Source organism: Hemitrygon akajei, chromosome 15 (assembly GCF_048418815.1).
Source record: "Hemitrygon akajei chromosome 15, sHemAka1.3, whole genome shotgun sequence".
In the NCBI taxonomy this organism is placed as follows: domain Eukaryota; kingdom Metazoa; phylum Chordata; class Chondrichthyes; order Myliobatiformes; family Dasyatidae; genus Hemitrygon; species Hemitrygon akajei.
In genome coordinates, this window is record NC_133138.1 from 3,301,858 (window position 1) to 3,318,406 (window position 16,549).

The window sequence follows — 16,549 nt, forward strand, 5'->3', positions numbered from 1 at the left end:
ATATAGTTTCGTGAAAGACTGTAACTCATTATACAAAAGAATTTCTAACTTGCAAATAACTAAAAAAATGAGTTTTAGGTAAATTATATTTATTAGATAGCTGTTCAAAGGACATAAAGCTATCATCCAAAAACAAATCACGAAAACATGTTATACCTTTTGTTTTCCATAAAAGAAAAGCTTGATCCATAAAAGAGGGCCGAGAAAAAAGTTAGATATTATAGGGCTTGATAAAATGAACTTATTCAAACCAAAAAATTTACGAAATTGAAACCAAATTCACTATGTATATTTGACTATAGGATTAGTTATTTGTTTATTCAATTTAGATAAAGAAAAAGGAAGTGAAAATCCTAAAATTGAAAACAATGAAAAGTCTTGTACAGATTTACATTCCAAATTTACCCATTGTGGGCAAGCAGCTGTAGTCGATTCTTGTGTCCAAAGTATTAAATATCGTATATTAACTGCCCAATAGTAAAATCTCAAGTTTGGCAAAGCCAAACCGCCCTCCTTCTTAGGCTTCTGTAAATATTTTTTGCCTAGTCTAGGATTTTTATTCTGCCACAAATAAGAAGATATTTTGGAGTCAATAATATCAAAAAAAGATTTAGGAATAAAAATTGGTAATGCTTGAAATAAATATAAGAATTTGGGTAATACCATCATCTTAATAGCATTAATTCGACCAACCAATGACAAAGATAATGGAGACCACCTGGTAGCAAGTTGCTTAATTTGGTCAATTAAAGGTAAAAAATTAACTTTAAATATATCTTTATGTTTTTTAGTAATTTTAATACCCAAATAAGTAAAATAATCTGTAACAACTTTAAACGGTAAATGTTTATAAATTGGAACTTGCATATTTAATGGAAATAGTTCACTCTTATTAAAATTCAATTTATAACCAGAAAAGTTACTAAACTGAGCAAGCAAGGACGAAATAGCAGGAATAGATCTTTCGGGGTCAGATATGTATAGTAACAAATCATCAGCATATAATGATAACTTATACGTCCCTTCCCCATGAGTAATACCCAAAATATTAGGTGATTCACGAATGGCTATAGCTCAATGTTCCAAAACAATGTCAAATAGTAAAGGACTTAAAGGACAGCCTTGCCTTGTACCACGGAATAACTGAAAAAAAGGAGATCTTTGATTATTGGTAAAGACCGAAGCCAAGGGTTTATAGTATATTAATTTAATCCATGATATAAATTTTGAACTAAAATTAAAATGCTGCAATGTATTAAATAAATATGGCCATTCAACTCTATCAAATGCTTTTTCAGCGTCTAAGGAAATGACACATTCTGGTATTTTGGGTGGAGGAGTATAAATAATATTAATTAATTTTCTAATATTAAAAGATGAATAGCGATTTTTAATAAATCCAGTCTGATCTTCAGAAATAATTTGAGGTAATATATTTTCTAATCTAGTAGCCAAAATTTTACTAAAAATCTTAAAATCCGTATTCAGCAAGGATATAGGCCGATAGGATGCACATTCAATAGGGTCTTTATCTTTTTTAAGAATTAAAGAAATAGAGGCCTCATAAAAGGATTGTGGCAATTTGCCTATAATTAACAAATCTTTAAAAATTTTACAAAGCCAATGAGAAAGTATAGAGGAAAAGGATTTTAAAAATTCTGCAGTATAACCATCTGGACCAGAAGCTTTACCAGAATTCATTGAAAAAATAGCCTTTTTTATTTCAGTTTCCGTAATAGGTGTATCTAGGAATACACTATCCTCTACTGTTAATTTTGGAATCTAAAGTCTTGACATCCTGGAATGGGCAACCAGACCTCTATGCGATGCTCCAGATACAGCCTAACTAGAGTTTTAAAAAGCTGCAACGAAGGAGAATGAGAGATTTAATGGAGGTATCAAAATTATGAGGAGTATTGATAGGGTAAATGCAAGCAGACTTTTTCCACTGAGTTTGGGTGAGACTACAACCAGAGGTCATGGGTTAAGGGTGAAGGGTGAAACTTCTTCACTCAGAGGGCGGTGAGAGTGTGGAATGAGCTGCCAGCACAAGTTGTGGATGCCGGTTCGATTTCCGTGTTTAAGAGATGTTTGGATAGGTACATGGACGGCAAGGGTATGGAGGGTTTGGTCTCGGTGCAGGTCAATGGGAGTAGGCAGTTTAAATGGTTTGGCATGGACTAGATGGGCAGAAGGGCCTGTTTTGTGCTGTATTTTTCTATGAGATAATTTCCTGACTTTTGAACTCAGTGCCTTGACTAATAAAGGCAAGCATGCCATAAGCCTTCTTCATCACCCAACCAGTCATCCAATGTTCTCAGATGCCCCTCTCCATCTTTTCTAAAATAGGGCTCACGTATTCCTCCAGTGCCCTGTATCATCCCAAGTCTACAGAGGCTGGAATTTGCTTACTCTAAGGCGCGTGCTTTTGGGTCGGTGGGATTCATCATCCTTCTCAGGCTCAACTTCTGTAATATTGCATATTGTTACCCACAGAGTTCCTCATTCTCACCACACACTTGATTCCTCATTGTTTCACGGAGCCAGCTTCATCTTCTGCGAAGACGCACTCAGAGTATCAACCACCATTTCCTTGTGGGGACGTGAAAAATGGGAACAGAAAAGGCTATTCAATCCCACAGAATCAGGTTAATACTGACATAATCCATAAGGGCACCAGGCCGTTCAGCCCATTGAGCCTGCTCTGCCATTCTGATTTATTATCCCTCACAACTCCATTCTCCTGACTTCCACACCCTAACTAATCAAAAACCTCGGCTTTAAATATACCTAGTGACTCGGCCTCCACAGGTGTCTGTGGCAGTGAATTCCACAGATTCACCACCCTCTGGCTAAAGAAATTCCACTCTGTAGTAAATGGACATCCCTCAGTTCTGATGCAGTGCCCTCTGGTCCTAGACTCCCTCATTATAGGAAACATCTTCTCCACATCCACTCTATTGAAACCTTTCAATATTCGATAGGTTTTAATGAGATCCCCTCTCATTCTTCTAAATTCCAGTGAGTACAAGCCCAGAGCCATTGAACACGCCTTGTATGTTAACCCTTTCATATCTGGAATCATTCTCACAAACCTCCTCTGGATCCTCTCCAATGCCAGCACACCTTTTCTTCAATATGAAGCCCAAAAGCTCTCACAATAATGATGACCAGAGAAATCATTCTCTCTTCATTGCTGTCTGATTCCCTCTAGGAAGCCCAGATTCCATTTTTCCGTCTCTACAGGCAGGAAGTCCAAATTGTAACCACACGTTGGTCCTGCCCACATTATTGATATCCTATAAATGCGAGCAGGTGGTTGGGACAGGAGAGATGGAGACAAATCTTCTGCTGGCTCTGAATGGTACATGTAACCTTCACTGCCGAGGTCAGCTCCAGTGTTGAGGCCCTGGTTGGGTCACTGTTGTCCAGATCCTCCCCCGTAACCTTACCATCATGGATGAGCCTATGAGGATCTAAGGCCCAGATGGCAAAACTCCACTGTTGGGATTTCAGGAACTCACAAGCCTCTTCACCGTGACAAAGCAATGATTGTTGGAGAAGATGGAACAGTACAGCACCATGCAGGTTCCTTGACCCACGATGTTCAACTCTGACTAAGAGACAGTTCAGGCCCCGAACAATTGCCAGGAATAGCACGACACACAACAGTTGCCATTGAGGGGACTGCGGTGGGAAGGGTGAGCAGATTCAAGTTTCTTGGGTGTCGACATCTCTGAGGATGCAATTATGAATAAGACGTGGCTTTGGCTGTCTTTCATATGTCACCAAAGACCCTAGCAAATTTCTGCAGATGTACCATGGAGAGCATTCTAACTGTCTGCATCACCGTCTGGGATGGAGGGGTCAAGGCACAGGACCAGAACAAGCTGCAGAAGGTTGTAAACTCAGCCAGCTCCACCATCTTCAGAAGGTGAAGCCTCAAGAAGGCAACATCCATCATTAAGAATCCCACCACCCTCTTCTCATCACTACCATCAGGGAGGAGGTAGAGAAGCCTGAAGACCCCTCTTCTCATTGCTACCATCAGGGAGGAGGTACAGGAGCCTGAAGACCCCTCTTCTCATCACTACCATCAGGGAGGAGGTACAGGAGCCTGAAGACCCCTCTTCTCATCACTACCATCAGGGAGGAGGTACAGGAGCCTGAAGACCCCTCCTCTCATTGCTACCATCAGGGAGGAGGTACAGGAGCCTGAAGACCTCTCTTCTCATCACTACCATCAGGGAGGAGGTAGAGAAGCCTGAAGACCCCTCTTCTCATCACTACCATCAGGGAGGAGGTACAGGAGCCTGAAGACCCCTCTTCTCATTGCTACCATCAGGGAGGAGGTACAGGAGCCTGAAGACCCCTCTTCTCATCACTACCATCAGGGAGGAGGTACAGGAGCCTGAAGACCCCTCTTCTCATTGCTACCATCAGGGAGGGGGTACAGGAGCCTGAAGACCCCTCTTCTCATCACTACCATCAGGGAGGAGGTACAGGAGCCTGAAGACCCCTCCTCTCATTGCTACCATCAGGGAGGAGGTACAGGAGCCTGAAGACCCCTCTTCTCATCACTACCATCAGGGAGGAGGTACAGGAGCCTGAAGACCTCTCTTCTCATCACTACCATCAGGGAGGAGGTACAGGAGCCTGAAGACCCCTCTTCTCATCACTACCATCAGTGAGGAGGTACAGGAGCCTGAAGACCTCTCTTCTCATCACTACCATCAGGGAGGAGGTACAGGAGCCTGAAGACCTCTCTTCTCATCACTACCATCAGGGAGGAGGTACAGGAGCCTGAAGACCCCTCTTCTCATCACTACCATCAGGGAGGAGGTACAGGAGCCTGAAGACCTCTCTTCTCATCACTACCATCAGGGAGGAGGTACAGGAGCCTGAAGACCCCTCTTCTCATCACTACCATCAGGGAGGAGGTACAGGAGCCTGAAGACCCCTCTTCTCATTGCTACCATCAGGGAGGAGGTACAGGAGCCTGAAGACCCCTCTTCTCATTGCTACCATCAGGGAGGAGGTACAGGAGCCTGAAGACCCCTCTTCTCATCACTACCATCAGGGAGGAGGTACAGGAGCCTGAAGACCCCTCTTCTCATCACTACCATCGGGGAGGAGGTACAGGAGGCTGAAGACATAGACTCAACGTTTCCAGAACAGCTTCTTCCCCTCTGCCATCAATGAACCCAAGAAAGCTTCCTCACCATTTTGCTCTCCTTTGAACTATTTATTTTTTATTATAATTTATAGTACTTGTTTATGTATTGCATTGTTTTGCTGCCACAAAACAACAAATGTCACAGCAGATGTTGGTGATAATAAACCGGGTACTGGTACTGGTTCTAATCAGGAGCAGGTCCCAGCCGTAACCCAGACGCTGCCTGCTACCTTCCCACCTTTCCCCTGCAGGTTTTCCATCTTCCCTGTGGACGCTCTGCTGATGGAAACCTCGTCCATCCCAGTCATCTCCCTAGCCCTGCTCTAGTGTGTAGAATACTGAAGTCTGTTCACTGGGTCTTTGGTGAGACCGACAGCGGGGAGGCCTCGGTTGTAGGGCAGAACAGGCCCTCAAGTCGTGGGGTCACCTGTGGCCGCTGCACAGGTGAGAGATGCTGGAGGTGGTGAGGCACGCTGGGATCCATGTTGGGTTGGGTTGGGGACTGGCCCCTCCCAAGTGAAAGACAAGCTGGATTGTGTTTGTCTCCAGCTACCTGAGCACCTGGTGATCAGACTACTGTGAGCTTGTTCTTGCTGTCACCCACGCACCATTATTCTATAGGACATGACACTCAAGGCTGGGATATATCCTGTTTTTGTGTGACTGCCTCATATGTGCTGTGTTTATTGATGAATTCATTTAGTGATAGAGTGTGGAATGGTCCTTCAAGTCACACCGCCCAATAACCCAAACCTAATCATGGGACAATTTACAAAGAACAATCGACTTCGCTGGAATGCCCCCTGCACTGTGGAGGAAACCAGGGCACTTGGCGAAAGCTGAGTTTCCTCCCACGTTCCCAGCACGTACAGGTTAGGGTCAGTGGGTTGTGGGCATGTCATGTTGGCACCAGAAGCCTGGTGACACTTGTGGGCTGCCCCCAGCACAACCACAGACTGTGCTGTTGTCGACATTTCACTGTATGTTTTGATGTACAGCAAGAGGCCGTCCATTGGTTGTGCAGTATGCAAACCAGAATGATAGGATGAGAAAGCTGTGGCCCAGGCAACAGGCTGCTCTTCTCCATGCAGCTGATGAATCCAACTGAACGGCGGAGACCAATAAAGTTTGACGTCACTGGAGTTGAACTCAATGTAGGATTGCCTTAGGGACTGCAGCTCTGGAATTTTCCTCAGGGTTTACTCCCAAAGCCTTCCCCATGACTGGGTAAACCGCAAGGCAGCAGAGGTTTGAGATCAGAGTTTTCCTTCTTCTAGATAAGCTGATGAGCCCTGGTTTTAAGGCACCAGTAGCCCACCTTTGCCCCTTCTCCCCTCAGTAGAAATAGTTTCACCGGGGTTAGTAGCTAAGCCACACATGAAGGCCAGGAGCTGAACTTGGTTGTCAGAGGCGATTTGAGTTGCACGCCATTGGGAGCATTTAATAGGTAGTGGGAGCCATGGCAACCTTAAAGAACATGAGATAAAGAAAGCTCATCTTTATCTTTGCCTTGTCATGTCGTGTCTCTGCAGAAGAACCTTATCTCCGAGTATTCACGGAGCAGAAGACCACGCTGCATGTAGACTTCGGGGCCAACTTCCAGCTGAGCGTGATGGTTGAGTCATACCCCGAAATGCAGGACTATCGCTGGATCTACCCAAGCGAGGGCAACCACAGCGATCACAGTGCGACCATGATCACTATGGAGAATTACAGGTAACCCGGCACTAATGGGAACATGGTCCCCATCCCAACCCCACTCTGGCAACCATCTGTCTTGTGCCCGGCTCTCGGCTTTGTTACACAGTTAAGCCCATCACCCCTCCTGGGCACAGGCTGCCGATGGCAGCTCGCCAGAGTCCTGTGTCCTGGACCACTCGATCGGTACAAGGTTGGTCAGGCTTGAGGCTTCCATGGTCTTGTGGCTTTATAGAATCTTAAACATAGAAGAGTACAGCACCAAACAGGCCACTCGGCCCACAATGTTGTGCTGAAGCAGCTAAAAAACAAATCAAAATCACCCAAATACTAATCCCTCCCACCTACACAACATCCTTATCCCTCCATTTTCCTCACATTAATGTGCCTATCCAATTGTCTGTTATAAATCTCTAATGTATCTGCCTTTACCACATTCCAAGCACCACCAGTCTCTGTAAAAAAACACACCTCCTTTGAAATTACCCCCTCTCACTTTCAATGCATGCCCCTGGTCTTGGCCTTAACAGTGTACTGTCTCCTTGCATTTTGCCCTACCAAGGTGTAACACCTCACATTTATCTGGGTTAAGCTTCATCTGCCATTTCTCTGCCCACATCTGCAACTGATCTATGTCACGCCATATTCTTTACCAGTCTTCTCCCCATGTACAACTCTAATCTTGGTATCATCCGCAAATTTACTAACCCACCATCTACATTTTCATCCAAGTCAGTTACACTGTATGCAATTATCACAAACAGCAGAGATTCCTGCAGAACTCCACTTATTAGAGACACCCAGCTCGAATAAATCTCTTCAACAACTACCCTCTGTTTTCTATGTGTAAGCCAGTTCTGAATCCGAACAGCCAATTTGCTACAGACCCCGTGCATCTTAATCTTAAAGATTAAGATTAAGACTAATCGCTCATAGAGCTCTTAAAGATAGCGGAGTCAAGGGATATGGGGAGAAGGCAGGAACGGGGTACTGATTGTGGATGATCAGCCATGACCTCATTGAATGGCGGTGCTGGCTTGAAGGGTCGAATGGCCTACTCCTGCACCTACTGTCTATTGTCTAATCTTTTGGATTAGCCTCCCATAAGGGACTTGTCAAATGCCTTACTAAAATCCATGTAGCCAGCATCCACTGCCCTACCCTCATCAATCTCTGTTGTCATCTTGTCAAAAAATATCTGTTGGTAAGACATGACCTGACATGCATCAAGCCACGCTGGCTCTCCCTAATTAGGCCATGGGTTTCCAAATGCACATATATCCTATCCCGAAGAATTTTCTCCAGCAGTCTCCCTACATCGGACATGAGACTCACCGGGCTATAGTTCCCAGGATTTCCTCTTGTTTCCTGCTTAAATAGAAGTACAACGTTAGCCACTCGCTAGTCCTCCAGATCTGGGGCCCAGCAATCTCGTCTTTTGCCTCCTTCAATAACTTGGGGTAAATCCCATCAGGCCCTGAGGACCTATCCACCTTAATACTCATTAGGAGGCCCAACACTTCCTCCTCCTTGACCTCTAAATGCCCTAAAGTATTTATACACTCAGCACTGATCTCCTGGTCCTCCATATCATTTTCCTTGGTAAATACTGAAGCAAAGTACTCATTAAGTACATCGTTCACATCCTCTGCATCTAAGCAAATGTTTTCCCCTTTATCTCTGAGTGGTCCCACCTTCTCTTTAGTTATCATCTTCCTCTTGATGTATGTGTAGGATGTTTTGGGATTCTCCTTAACCCTACCAGCCAAGGACTTTTCCTGGCCCCTCCTGGCTTTCCTAACTCCCTTCTTTAGTTCTTTTCTGGCTTCTTTCTACTCCTCATGTGCTCCATTTGATCCTGGCTTCTGAAGCTTTTCCTTTTCCTTCTTGACTAAATTCATCTCCTCTCTGGACATCCAAGATTCTTTTATCTTTCCATCCCTGTCCTTCCTTCCAACAGGAGCATGCCTTTGCTGTACTCTGCAATTGGTCTTTAAACACCCTCCTTAGCTCCTGCCTAATGCCCTCATAATTAAGACCAAAAGACCATAAGACGTAGGAGTAGAATTAGGCAACTCAGCCCATCAAGTCTGTTCTACCATTCCATCATGACTGATCCCGGATCCCACTCAACACCTGCCTTCTCGCTGTATCCTTTGATGCTCCGACCAACCAGGAAACAGTCAACTTCCACCTTAAGTACACCCACGGACTCGGCCTCCACTGCAGTCTGTGGCAGAACATTCCATAGATTCGCCACTATCCGGGCTAAAAAAATTCCTCCTTACCTTTGTTCTAAAAGGTCAGCCCTCAATTACGAGGCTGTACCCTCTAGTTCTGGATACCCCCACCATAGGAAACATTCTCTCCACATCCACCATATATAGTCTTCTCAACATACGGTAGGTTTCAATGAGACCCTAACCCTCACCCAAATGCTCCTCATATGTTAACCCTCTCATTCCTGGAATCATCCTCATGAACCTCCTCTGGACTCTCTCCAATGACAACACATCCTTTCTGAGATATGGGGCCCAAAACTGTTGACAATACTCCAAGTACAGCAAGGAGATGGTGGTGGACTTTAGGAGATCTAGGCCTCATATGGAGCCAGTGATCATTAATGGAGAATGTGTGGAGAAGGTTAAGACCTACAAGTATCTGGGAGTACAGTTAGACGAGAAGCTAGACTGGACTGCCAACACAGATGCCTTGTGCAGGAAGGCACAGAGTCGACTGTACTTCCTTAGAAGGTTGGCGTCATTCAATGTCTGTAGTGAGATGCTGAAGATATTCTATAGGTCAGTTGTGGAGAGCGCCCTCTTCTTTGTGGTGGCGTGTTGGGGAGGCAGCATTAAGAAGAGGGACGCCTCACGTCTTAATAAGCTGGTAAGGAAGGCGGGCTCTGTCGTGGGCAAAGTACTGGAGAGTATTACATCGGTAGCTGAGCGAAGGGCGCTGAGTAGGCTACGGTCAATTATGGAAAACCCTGAACATCCTCTGCATAGCACCATCCAGAGACAGAGAAGCAGTTTCAGCGACAGGTTGCTATCGATGCAATGCTCCTCAGACAGGATGAAGAGGTCAATACTCCCCAATGCCATTAGGCTTTACAATTCAACCGCCAGGAGTAAGATATGTTAAAGTGCCGGGGTTGATTGTATTTAATGTATTTAAGTAAACTACTTAAGAACTTTTTAAAAGCTATTATTAATGCTTTTTGAGAGAGTGATTTAGATGCATATCATATTTTTACTGAGTTAAGTATTGTATGTAATTAGTTTTGCTACAACAAGTGTATGGGACATTGGAAAAAATGTTGAATTTCCCCATGGGGATGAATAAAGTATCTATCTATCTATCTATCTATCTATCTATCTATCTATCTATCTGACTAGTGTCTTATAAAATCTCAGCATTATCTCCTTGCTCTTATATTCTATTCCCTTAAAATAAATGTCAACCTTGCATTTGCCTTCTTTATCACAGACTCACCTTGTAAATTAACCTTCTGGCAGTCCTGCACAAGGACTCCAAAGACCCTCTGCACGTCTGATGATTGAACCTTCTCCCCATTCAGATAATAATCTGCACTATTGTTCCTTTTACCAAAATGCATTATCATACATTTCACAGACTCACCTTGTAAATTAACCTTCTGGGGGGATGTTGTTTACCTGGATTTTCAGAAGCCTTTGACAAGGTGCCTCACATGAGGCTGCTTAACAAGATAAGAGTCCATGATATTACAGGAAAGGTACTGGCATGGATAGGAGATTAGCTGACTGGTAAGAGGCAAAAAAGTATAGGAATAAAAGGATCCTTTACTGGTTGGCTGCCGGTGACTAGTGGTGTTCCGCAGGGGTCAATGTTGGGACCACTCCTTTTTATGTTATATGTCAATGATTTGAATGACAGAATTGATGGCTTTGTGGTCAAGTGTGCAGATGGCTAGGATCTTTATGTCCTCGTTGTCCACAGGAATGGTACCGGAGGATTGGAGGGAGGCGAATGTTGTCCCCTTGTTCAAAAAAGGTGCAGAAGGCAGAGGGTCGTGGTGGAGGGAGTAGATTCAGATTGGAGGGTTGTGACTAGTGGTGTCCCACAAGGATCTGTTCTGGGATCTCTACATTTTGTGATTTTTATTAACGACCTGGATGTGGGGGTAGAAGGGTGGGTTGGCAAGTTTGCAGACGACACAAAGGTTGGTGGTGTTGTAGATAGTGTAGAGGATTGTCGAAGATTGCAGAGAGACATTGATAGGATGCAGAAGTGGGCTGAGAAGTGGCAGATGGAGTTCAACTTGTAGAAGTGTGAGGTGGTACACTTTGGAAGGACAAACTCCAAGGCAGAGTACAAAGTAAATGGCAGGATACTTGGTAGTGTGGAGGAGCAGAGAGATCTGGGGGTACATGTCCACAGATCCCTGAAAGTTGCCTCACAGGTAGATAGGGTAGTTAAGAAAGCTTATGGGGTGCTAGCTTTCATAAGTCGAGGGATAGAGTTTAAGAGACGCAATGTAATGATGCAGATCTATAAAACTCTAGTTAGGTCACACTTAGAGTACTGTGTCCAGTTCTGGTCGCCTCACTATAGGAAGGATGTGGAAGCTTTGGAAAGGGTACAGAGGAGATTTACCAGGATGCTGCCTGGTTTAGAGAGTATGGATTATGATCTGAGATTAAGGAAGCTAGGGCTTTACTCTCTGGAGAGAAGGAGGATGAGAGGAGACATGATAGAGGTGTACAAGATATTAAGAGGAATAGACAGAGTGGACAGCCAGCACCTCTTCCCCAGGGCACCACTGCTCAGTACAAGAGGACATGGCTTTAAGGTAAGGGGAGGGAAGTTCAAGGGGGATATTAGAGGAAGGTTTTTCACTCAGAGAGTGGTTGGTGCGTGGAATGCACTGCCTGAGTCAGTGGTGGAGGCAGATACACTAGTGAAGTTTAAGAGATGACTAGACAGGTATATGGAGGAATTTAAGGTGGGGGGTTATATGGGAAGCAGGGTTTGAGGGTCGGCACAACACTGTGGGCCGAAGGGCCTGCACTGTGCTGTACTGTTCTATGTTCTACGATACGAAGATAGGTGGAGGCACAGGTAGTGTTGAGGAAGCAGGGAATCTGCAGAAGAATTTTGGCAGATTAGGAGAAAGGATAAAGAAGTAGCAGATGGAACAGTGTGGTGTGGAAGAGGTTTACCAGATGCTGTCTGGATTAGAGGGCATGTGCGAAAGGAGAGGTTGGACTAACTTGACTTGTCTTATCTGGAGCAGCAGAGATCTGATGGAGGCTTATAATATCTCCAGGGACATGATAGGATAATTGGCTTGTCTTCTTTTTTCAGGGTTGAAATGTGTAATACCAGAGGGCATGCTTTTTGGTGGTGGGGGTGGGGGCAAGTTCAAAGGAGATGTGGAGGGCAAGTGTTTTTTACCTAGAGAGTGGTGGTAGGGGCAGATACATAATATGGATGTATTTAGACAGGCACATGAATATGCAGTCAATGGAGGGAGATGGACCTTAGAAGGATTAGTTTAATTACCTATAACTCATCATCATGAGCCATGTCAGTATGACATGGTCCCATGGCCATGATTGTTCTTGGCAACTTTTTCCTACAGAAGTGGTTTGCTATTGCCTTCTTCTGGGCAGTGTCTTTACAAGACGGGTAACCCCAGCCATTATCAATACTCTTCAGAGATTGTCTGCCTGGCGTCAGTGGTCACAGAACCAGGACTTGTGATATGCACCAGCTGCTCATATTACCATCCACCACCTGCTCCCATGGTCTCACATGACCCTGATCGGGGGTTAAGTAGGTGCTACACCTTGTCCAAGGGTGACCTGCAGGCTAGCAGAGGGAAGGAGCGCCTTACACCTCCTTTGGTAGAGATGTATCCCACACCACCCAAACCCATAATTAGCTTAATTATTTCAGCACAATACTACAAGCTGAAGGGCCTGTTCATGTGCTGTATTGTGCGGTGAGATGGGTCTCTGTGACAGGGAGAGGTGGGCCACAGTGAATCTTTATTCCCTGGAGAGCAGGAGAAGGAAGGGTGCCCTCACAAAAGGTGTGGGTCAGGTGGACAGGCGTAGCCTTTTCCCCAGGCCTGGGCAGTCCGACACTACAGGACACAGATACAGGAGAAGAGAGATTTGAAAACAACCCAAGAGGTACCTTGTTTACACAGAGGCTATTGAGCATCTGGAATGAGCTGCTGGTGAGAATGAGTTACTGGTGAGGATCTGGAATGAGCTGCTGGTGAGAATGAGCTGCTGGTGAGAATCTGGAATGAGCTGCTGGTGAGGATCTGGAATGAGCTGCTGGTGAGAATCTGGAATGAGCTGCTGGTGAGGATCTGGAATGAGCTGCTGGTGAGAATGAGCTGCTGGTGAGGATCTGGAATTAGCTGCTGGTGAGGATCTGGAATGAGCTGCTGGTGAGAATGAGCTGCTGGTGAGGATCTGGAATGAGCTGCTGGTGAGAATGAGCTGCTGGTGAGGATCTGGAATGAGCTGCTGGTGAAGATCTGGAATGAGCTGCTGGTGAGAATGAGCTGCTGGTGAGGATCTGGAATGAGCTGCAGGTGAGAATGAGCTGCTGGTGAGGATCTGGAATGAGCTGCTGGTGAGGATCTGGAATGAGCTGCTGGTGAGAATGAGCTGCTGGTGAGGATCTGGAATGATCTGCTGCTGAGGATGAGCTGCTGGTGAGGATCTGGAATGAGCTGCTGGTGAGAATGAGTTGCTGGTGAGGATCTGGAATGAGCTGCTGGTGAGAACGAGCTGCTGGTGAGGATCTGGAATGAGCTGCTAGTGAGGATCTGGAATGAGCTGCTGGTGAGGATCTGGAATGAGCTGCTGGTGAGAATGAGCTGCTGGTGAGGATCTGGAATGAGCTGCTGGTGAGAATGAGCTGCTGGTAAGGATCTGGAATGAGCTGCTGGTGAGGATCTGGAATGAGCTGCTGGTGAGGATGAGCTGCTGGTGAGGATCTGGAATGAGCTGCTGGTGAGGATGAGCTGCTGGTGAGGATCTGGAATGAGCTCCTGGTGAGAATGAGCTGCTGGTGAGGATCTGGAATGAGCTGCTGGTGAGAATGAGCTGCTGGTGAGGATCTGGAATGAGCTGCTGGTGAGGATCTGGAATGAGCTGCTGGTGAGGATCTGGAATGAGCTGCTGGTGAGAATGAGCTGCTGGTGAGGATCTGGAATGAGCTGCTGGTGAGAATGAGCTGCTGGTGAGGATCTGGAATGAGCTGCTGGTGAGAATCTGGAATGAGCTGCTGGTGAGAATGAGCTGCTGGTGAGGATTTGGAATGAGCTGCTGGTGAGGATCTGGAAAGAGCTGCTGGTGAGGATCTGGAATGAGCTGCTGGTGAGGATCTGGAATGAGCTGCTGGTGAGGATTTGGAATGAGCTGCTGGTGAGGATCTGGAATGAGCTGCTGGTGAGGATCTGGAATGAGCTGCTGGTGAGAATGAGCTGCTGGTGAGGATCTGGAATGAGCTGCTGGTGAGAATGAGCTGCTGGTGAGGATCTGGAATGAGCTGCTGGTGAGAATGAGCTGCTGGTGAGGATCTGGAATGAGCTGCTGGTGAGGATCTGGAATGAGCTGCTGGTGAGAATGAGCTGCTGGTGAGGATCTGGAATGAGCTGCTGGTGAGGATCTGGAATGAGCTGCTGGTGAGAATGAGCTGCTGGTGAGGATCTGGAATGAGCTGCTGGTGAGGATCTGGAATGAGCTGCTGGTGAGAATGAGCTGCTGGTGAGGATCTGGAATGAGCTGCTGGTGAGAATGAGCTGCTGGTGAGAATGAGCTGCTGGTGAGGATTTGGAATGAGCTGCTGGTGAGGATCTGGAATGAGCTGCTGGTGAAGATCTGGAATGAGCTGCTGGTGAGGATCTGGAATGAGCTGCTGGTGAGGATTTGGAATGAGCTGCTGGTGAGGATTTGGAATGAGCTGCTGGTGAGGATCTAGAATGAGCTGCTGGTGAGAATGGGCTGCTGGTGAGGATCTGGAATGAGCTGCTGGTGAGAATGAGCTGCTGGTGAGGATCTGGAATGAGCTGCTGGTGAGGATCTGGAATGATCTGCTGGTGAGAATGAGCTGCTGGTGAGGATCTGGAATGAGCTGCTAGTGAGAATGAGCTGCTGGTGAGGATCTGGAATGAGCTGCTGGTGAGAATGAGCTGCTGGTGAGGATCTGGAATGAGCTGCTGGTGAGGATCTGGAATGAGCTGCTGGTGAGAATGAGCTGCTGGTGAGGATCTGGAATGAGCTGCTGGTGAGAATGAGCTGCTGGTGAGAATGAGCTGCTGGTGAGGATCTGGAATGAGCTGCTGGTGAGGATCTGGAATGAGCTGCTGGTGAGAATGAGCTGCTGGTGAGGATCTGGAATGAGCTGCTGGTGAGGATCTGGAATGAGCTGCTGGTGAGAATGAGCTGCTGGTGAGGATCTGGAATGAGCTGCTGGTGAGAATGAGCTGCTGGTGAGAATGAGCTGCTGGTGAGGATCTGGAATGAGCTGCTGGTGGGGATTTGGAATGAGCTGCTGGTGAGAATGAGCTGCTGGTGAGGATCTGGAATGAGCTGCTGGTGAGGATCTGGAATGAGCTGCTGGTGAGGATTTGGAATGAGCTGCTGGTGAGGATCTGGAATGAGCTGCTGGTGAGGATCTGGAATGAGCTGCTGGTGGGGATTTGGAATGAGCTGCTGGTGAGAATGAGCTGCTGGTGAGGATCTGGAATGAGCTGCTGGTGAGGATCTGGAATGAGCTGCTGGTGAGGATCTGGAATGAGCTGCTGGTGAGGATTTGGAATGAGCTGCTGGTGAGGATCTGGAATGAGCTGCTGGTGAGGATCTGGAATGAGCTGCTGGTGAGGATTTGGAATGAGCTGCTGGTGAGGATCTGGAATGAGCTGCTGGTGAGAATCTGGAATGAGCTGCTGGTGAGAATGAGCTGCTGGTGAGGATCTGGAATGAGCTGCTGGTGAGGATCTGGAATGAGCTGCTGGTGAGGATCTGGAATGAGCTGCTGGTGAGAATGAGCTGCTGGTGAGGATCTGGAATGAGCTGCTGGTGGGGATTTGGAATGAGCTCCTGGTGAGGATCTGGAATGAGCTGCTGGTGAGGATCTGGAATGAGCTGCTGGTGAGAATGAGCTGCTGGTGAGGATCTGGAATGAGCTGCTGGTGAGGATCTGGAATGAGCTGCTGGTGAGAATGAGCTGCTGGTGAGGATCTGGAATGAGCTGCTGGTGAGAATGAGCTGCTGGTAAGGATCTGGAATGAGCTGCTGGTGAGGATCTGGAATGAGCTGCTGGTGAGAATGAGCTGCTGGTGAGGATCTGGAATGAGCTGCTGGTGGGGATTTGGAATGAGCTCCTGGTGAGGATCTGGAATGAGCTGCTGGTGAGGATCTGGAATGAGCTGCTGGTGAGAATGAGCTGCTGGTGAGGATCTGGAATGAGCTGCTGGTGAGGATCTGGAATGAGCTGCTGGTGAGAATGAGCTGCTGGTGAGGATCTGTAAGAGGCCAGTACAATGGCAACATTTTCAAATTCAGCTGTATTGACATCTGATTGTGCACATATACAACTAAACAAAATCGCATTTCTCTGGACCGCAGTGCACCTACAGAATATATACCACACACAGAACATAAA

The 16,549-nt window shown here is 46.5% G+C and overlaps 1 protein-coding gene across 1 annotated transcript in view; it reads left to right on the forward strand.

The window, feature by feature from the left end:
- Window positions 1–16,549, forward strand: part of LOC140739104 (macrophage colony-stimulating factor 1 receptor-like) — a 108,585-nt gene that overhangs the window by 45,512 nt on the left and 46,524 nt on the right. Inside the window, exon 4 of the mRNA XM_073067063.1 lies at window positions 6,709–6,892. Within this exon, the coding sequence (XP_072923164.1) occupies window positions 6,709–6,892 (184 nt within the window). The remainder of the gene's footprint in view (window positions 1–6,708; window positions 6,893–16,549) is intronic.